We start from the raw sequence: 6,361 nt of genomic DNA, 5'->3' as shown, positions 1-6,361 counted from the left end.
TTGTAACTATATACTTAAAAATTAAAATTTTGAATTCTAAATACATTACTTATATGGTAACCAACAAAAATTCTGATCAATCTTTATAAATAAGATATGGAAAAAAAAAATTTATCTAAAGACATGCGAATGATTCTACATAAAAAATAAAATCGGTGACTATTATCGGAATTGCAGACATTTGAATGCAAGAAAAACATTAAAATAATGACATTGAAAGGGAAAACTCAAAAAACTCAAAAAAAGTTGGGAACAATTCAATAAATTACTAAACCTTACATTCTAATACAGCAAATGTACCATAAAAAAGGTAATTTCTCGCTCCACCCCAAACCGCCCAAAGATTTCTTGGAATATTCAAAAACATGTTCTACGATATCCCAATTCAAGCTGATTTTTTGAGGTAAATAGGAAAATGGTCAGGGAGGAAAATTTTCCTAATAAATCGGTATATACTCCAGTATCCTATGTACCCAAAAAGAGTTAATTTGTACAGGTACACCACCCAATTGGGCTAGGCTTCCACTTACGGTTATTTCCTGAAGATAGGTTCACAGTAAATCGACACCAAAGTTTCCTTTTCCCATTTTTTTTTTTGGGGGGGGGGGGGGGCGGCAGCTTTACGACATAATAAAAACCACTAGAATACAGAAAAGGAAAAAGACCTACCTAAAACAAATATCATTAGTATACTATTTAGTTTTAAAAAATCAACATTAAAATATAGTCAGATGTCTCCAATGAGTATACTACTAACAATTACTGTCCTAATAGTACAACCAGTATAAATATAACTATCAGCATTACTACTTGAACTACTCAATTCCCACTACTGCATCCAGGAGCAGCAGCCCTATTTTTACTGAGCATTACCACAAAAACTATTGTTGCTGCTAATGATAACACCACCATCACTTTTTAATTATAAATAATAAAATCTATATCTCTAATGAAAAAGTCGTCGTTACCCAAATGCCACTTAACACTAAAAATAGAAGACACTTTCAGGAACTCTTCTCTTTGCATTAATCTTTCACTTTACTTTCCACTTAAAATTTCAAGAGCTACCAATATCACTCGAACGCAACCAGTAGTATTTTGCTAGCCATTGAATGTTTTTAAAAAAAGACATTTCATACAGAAAATAGAGGAAAAAAGAAAAAGTGGCCTGTTTGAAGAAAAATCTTTATGCAATTGTTTTCCATAACAACACTGCTACACAAGGAACATATGAAAATGTATTAAGTCGTTAGAAATAAAATAAAATTAAGTATGAAACATAGCTAACAGTTATATTCTTTAAATTGCTTTACAATAGTTCAATGTGTATTGTGTTGAAAATAGAATTTTTATCCAAATCCACCCCATGCTCCTTCCATGGCGTAAGTCTATCCTTTAAAAAAATGACTTGAACTTTTCATACATTTTGCGGCCAGACAGACCGAGGCCGTTAAACTTCGTCAGCGGCGGGGTAAAACCTCGATAGGTATTTGGATTTAGGAATTTGGGCCATATGGCCCGGCGCTGGGACCAGTGATGTCATTCACCGCCCAAATGCAACGGAGGTTAAAATACCGCAGTCACACTACGAAGTCAAAGGCTGGAGAAGGGTTGGACGGGAAGAAATGAAGAGGGTACTCGTGAAGTGAACAGCTTCTTGTATTAAGATATAAACAAACTTTACATTTACGGTAAGATTGAGGGAAAGATGATTTTATCACCTGAAGTCAATTAGTTGCATTCATTGCCTTAAGGCTACCCTCACCATTAAAATAATCACTAACAGGTGGCTGTAAAGATCCATATGTGGGTAGCTAGTGAGAAATATCTAAACGAAGTCTTCAGATACCGTGCAATATAGTAATCTGGTGGTACCTTTGAATATTATTATAGCAAAACAAATGGAATCTAGATTACATGGATCTGAAGCAATACTTGTTGCACTACTAAAGGACAAATATGACTGGAATCAAATACCAGGAGCCAGATCGAAGAAACTAATTCCAGGAGCCAGATCGAAGAAACTAATTCCAGGAGCCAGATCGAGGAAACGAATATCAGGAGCCAGATCGAGGAAACTAATACCAGGAGCCAGATCGAGGAAACGAATACCAGGAGCCAGATCGAGGAAACGAATACCAGGAGCCAGATCGAGGAAACTAATACCAGGAGCCAGATCGAGGAAACTAATACCAGGAGCCAGATCGAGGATTTGAATACCGGGAGCCAGATCGAGGATTTGAATACCGGGAGCCAGATCGAGGACACGAATATCAGGAACCAGATCGAGGAAATGACTACCAGGAGACAGATCGAGGATTTGAATACCAGAAGCCAGATCGAGGATTTGAATACCGGGAGCCAGATCGAGGAAACGAATACCAGGAACCAGATTGAGGAAACGAATACCAGGAGCCAGATCAAGGAATCGAATACCAGAAGCCGGATCGAGGATTCGAATAACAGGAGCCAGATCGAGGAAACTAATATCAGGAGCCAGATCGAGGAATCGAATACCAGGAGACAGATCGAGAAAACAAATACCAGGAGCCAGATCAAGGAATCTAATACCAGAAGCCAGATCGAGGATTCGAATAACAGGAGCCAGATCGAGGAAACTAATATCAGGAGCCAGATCGAGGAATCGAATACCAGGAGACAGATCGAGAAAACAAATACCAGGAGCCAGATCAAGGATTCGAATACCAGGAACCAGATCGAGGAAACAAATGTCAGGAGCCAGATCGAGGAATCGAATACCAGGAGCCAGATCAAGAAAACGAATACCAGGAGCTAGATAGAGGAATCAAATACCAGAAGCCAGATCCAGGAAACGAATACCAGAAGCCAGATCGAGGTAACAAATACAAGGAGCCAGATCGACAGTTCGAATACCAGGAGCCAGATCGAGGAAACGAATACCAGGAGCCAGATCGAGGAAACGAATACCAGGAGCCAGATCGAGGAAACTAATACCAGGAGCCAGATCGAGGAAACTAATACCAGGAGCCAGATCGAGGATTTGAATACCGGGAGCCAGATCGAGGATTTGAATACCGGGAGCCAGATCGAGGACACGAATATCAGGAACCAGATCGAGGAAATGACTACCAGGAGACAGATCGAGGATTTGAATACCAGAAGCCAGATCGAGGATTTGAATACCGGGAGCCAGATCGAGGAAACGAATACCAGGAACCAGATTGAGGAAACGAATACCAGGAGCCAGATCAAGGAATCGAATACCAGAAGCCGGATCGAGGATTCGAATAACAGGAGCCAGATCGAGGAAACTAATATCAGGAGCCAGATCGAGGAATCGAATACCAGGAGACAGATCGAGAAAACAAATACCAGGAGCCAGATCAAGGAATCTAATACCAGAAGCCAGATCGAGGATTCGAATAACAGGAGCCAGATCGAGGAAACTAATATCAGGAGCCAGATCGAGGAATCGAATACCAGGAGACAGATCGAGAAAACAAATACCAGGAGCCAGATCAAGGATTCGAATACCAGGAACCAGATCGAGGAAACAAATGTCAGGAGCCAGATCGAGGAATCGAATACCAGGAGCCAGATCAAGAAAACGAATACCAGGAGCTAGATAGAGGAATCAAATACCAGAAGCCAGATCCAGGAAACGAATACCAGAAGCCAGATCGAGGTAACAAATACAAGGAGCCAGATCGACAGTTCGAATACCAGGAACCAGATGGAGGAAACGAATATCAGGAGCCAGATCGAGAAAACGAATACCAGGAGCAAGATAGAGGAATCGAATACCAGAAGCCAGATCGAGGATTTGAATACCGAAAGCCAGATCAAAGAATCTACTACCAGGAGCCAGATCTGGGAAACTAATACCAGGAGCCAGATCGAGGAGACAAATACCTGGAGCTAGACCGATGATTTGAATACCAGGAGCCAGATCGACAATTCGAATACCATGAGCCAGATCGAGGAAACGAATATCAGGAGCCAGATCGAGGAACGAATACCAGGAGCCAGATCGAGGAAACGAATACCAGGAGCCAGATCGAGGAAACGAATACCAGGAGCCAGATCGAGGAAACGAATACCAGGAGCCAGATCGAGGAAACGAATACCTTGAGCCAGATCCATGATTCGAATACCAGGAGCCAGATCAACAATTCGAATACCAGGAGCCAGATCGAGGAAACGAATACCAGGAGCCAGATCGAGGAAACAAATACCTGGAGCCAGATCAATGATTCGAATACCAGGAGCCAAATCGACAATTTGAATACCAGGAGCCAGATCGACAATTCGAATACCAGGAGCCAGATCGAGGAAACGAATATCAGGAGCCAGATTGAGGAAACGAATACCAGAAGCCAGATCGAGAAAACGAATACCAGGAGCAAGATAGAGGAATCGAATACCAGAAGCCAGATCGAGGATTTGAATACCGGGAGCCAGATCGAGGAAACAAATACCAGGAACTAGATCGAGGATTTGAAATCCGGGAGCTAGATCGAGTAAATGAATATCAGGAGCCAGATCGAGGGAACGAATACCTTGAGCCAGATCCATGATTCGAATACCAGGAGCCAGATCAACAATTCGAATACCAGGAGCCAGATCGAGGAAACGAATACCAGGAGCCAGATCGAGGAAACAAATACCTGGAGCCAGATCAATGATTCGAATACCAGGAGCCAGATCGACAATTCGAATACCAGGAGCCAGATCGAGGAAACGAATATCAGGAGCCAGATTGAGGAAACGAATACCAGAAGCTAGATCGAGAAAACGAATACCAGGAGCAAGATAGAGGAATCGAATACCAGAAGCCAGATCGAGGATTTGAATACCGGGAGCCAGATCGAGGAAACGAATACCAGGAACTAGATCGAGGATTTGAAATCCGGGAGCTAGATCGAGTAAATGAATATCAGGAGCCAGATCGAGGGAACGAATACCTTGAGCCAGATCCATGATTCGAATACCAGGAGCCAGATCGAGGAAACGAATACCAGGAGCCAGATCGAGGAAACAAATACCTGGAGCCAGATCAATGATTCGAATACCAGGAGCCAGATCGACAATTTGAATACCAGGAGCCAGATCGACAATTCGAATACCAGGAGCCAGATTGAGGAAACGAATACCAGAAGCCAGATCGAGAAAACGAATACCAGGAGCCAGATAGAGGAATCGAATACCAGAAGCCAGATCGAGGATTTGAATACCGGGAGCCAGATCGAGGAAAAGAATACCAGGAAGTAGATCGAGGATTTGAAATCCGGGAGCTAGATCGAGTAAATGAATATCAGGAGCCAGATCGAGGGAACGAATACCTTGAGCCAGATCCATGATTCGAATACCAGGAGCCAGATCAACAATTCGAATACCAGGAGCCAGATCGAGGAAACGAATACCAGGAGCCAGATCGAGGAAACAAATACCTGGAGCCAGATCAATGATTCGAATACCAGGAGCCAGATCGACAATTTGAATACCAGGAGCCAGATCGACAATTCGAATACCAGGAGCCAGATTGAGGAAACGAATACCAGAAGCCAGATCGAGAAAACGAATACCAGGAGCAAGATAGAGGAATCGAATACCAGAAGCCAGATCGAGGATTTGAATACCGGGAGCCAGATCGAGGAAAAGAATACCAGGAACTAGATCGAGGATTTGAAATCCGGGAGCTAGATCGAGTAAATGAATATCAGGAGCCAGATCGAGGGAACGAATACCTTGAGCCAGATCCATGATTCGAATACCAGGAGCCAGATCAACAATTCGAATACCAGGAGCCAGATCGAGGAAACGAATACCAGGAGCCAGATCGAGGAAACAAATACCTGGAGCCAGATCAATGATTCGAATACCAGGAGCCAGATCGACAATTTGAATACCAGGAGCCAGATCGACAATTCGAATACCAGGAGCCAGATCGAGGAAACGAATATCAGGAGCCAGATTGAGGAAACGAATACCAGAAGCCAGATCGAGAAAACGAATACCAGGAGCAAGATAGAGGAATCGAATACCAGAAGCCAGATCGAGGATTTGAATACCGGGAGCCAGATCGAGGAAACGAATACCAGGAACTAGATCGAGGATTTGAAATCCGGGAGCTAGATCGAGTAAATGAATATCAGGAGCCAGATCGAGGGAACGAATACCTTGAGCCAGATCCATGATTCGAATACCAGGAGCCAGATCAACAATTCTAATACCAGGAGCCAGATCGAGGAAACGAATACCAGGAGCCAGATCGAGGAAACAAATACCTGGAGCCAGATCAATGATTCGAATACCAGGAGCCAGATCGACAATTTGAATACCAGGAGCAAGGTCGACAATTCGAATACCAGGAGCCAGA

The 6,361-nt window shown here is 43.0% G+C and overlaps 1 protein-coding gene and 1 pseudogene across 1 annotated transcript; both read left to right on the top strand.

Moving 5' to 3' along the window:
• The first annotated feature begins 2,293 nt into the window (after nt 1-2,293).
• Nucleotides 2,294-4,235, top strand: LOC137627574 (110 kDa antigen-like). Its single transcript, XM_068358660.1, has 4 exons — nt 2,294-2,731; nt 3,439-3,818; nt 3,925-4,033; nt 4,140-4,235. The coding sequence occupies exons 1-4, from the start codon at nt 2,294-2,296 to the stop codon at nt 4,233-4,235; spliced, it is 1,023 nt and encodes a 340-aa protein (XP_068214761.1).
• Nucleotides 4,236-4,555: 320 nt separating this feature from the next.
• On the top strand, nt 4,556-5,855 carry LOC137627573 (uncharacterized; annotated as a pseudogene).
• The last annotated feature ends 506 nt before the right edge of the window (nt 5,856-6,361 follow it).

Source organism: Palaemon carinicauda, chromosome 35, assembly GCF_036898095.1.
Source record: "Palaemon carinicauda isolate YSFRI2023 chromosome 35, ASM3689809v2, whole genome shotgun sequence".
NCBI classification, from domain to species: domain Eukaryota; kingdom Metazoa; phylum Arthropoda; class Malacostraca; order Decapoda; family Palaemonidae; genus Palaemon; species Palaemon carinicauda.
Note: the sequence above shows the minus strand (reverse complement) of the source record. Positions and strands in the feature narration are given on the sequence as shown.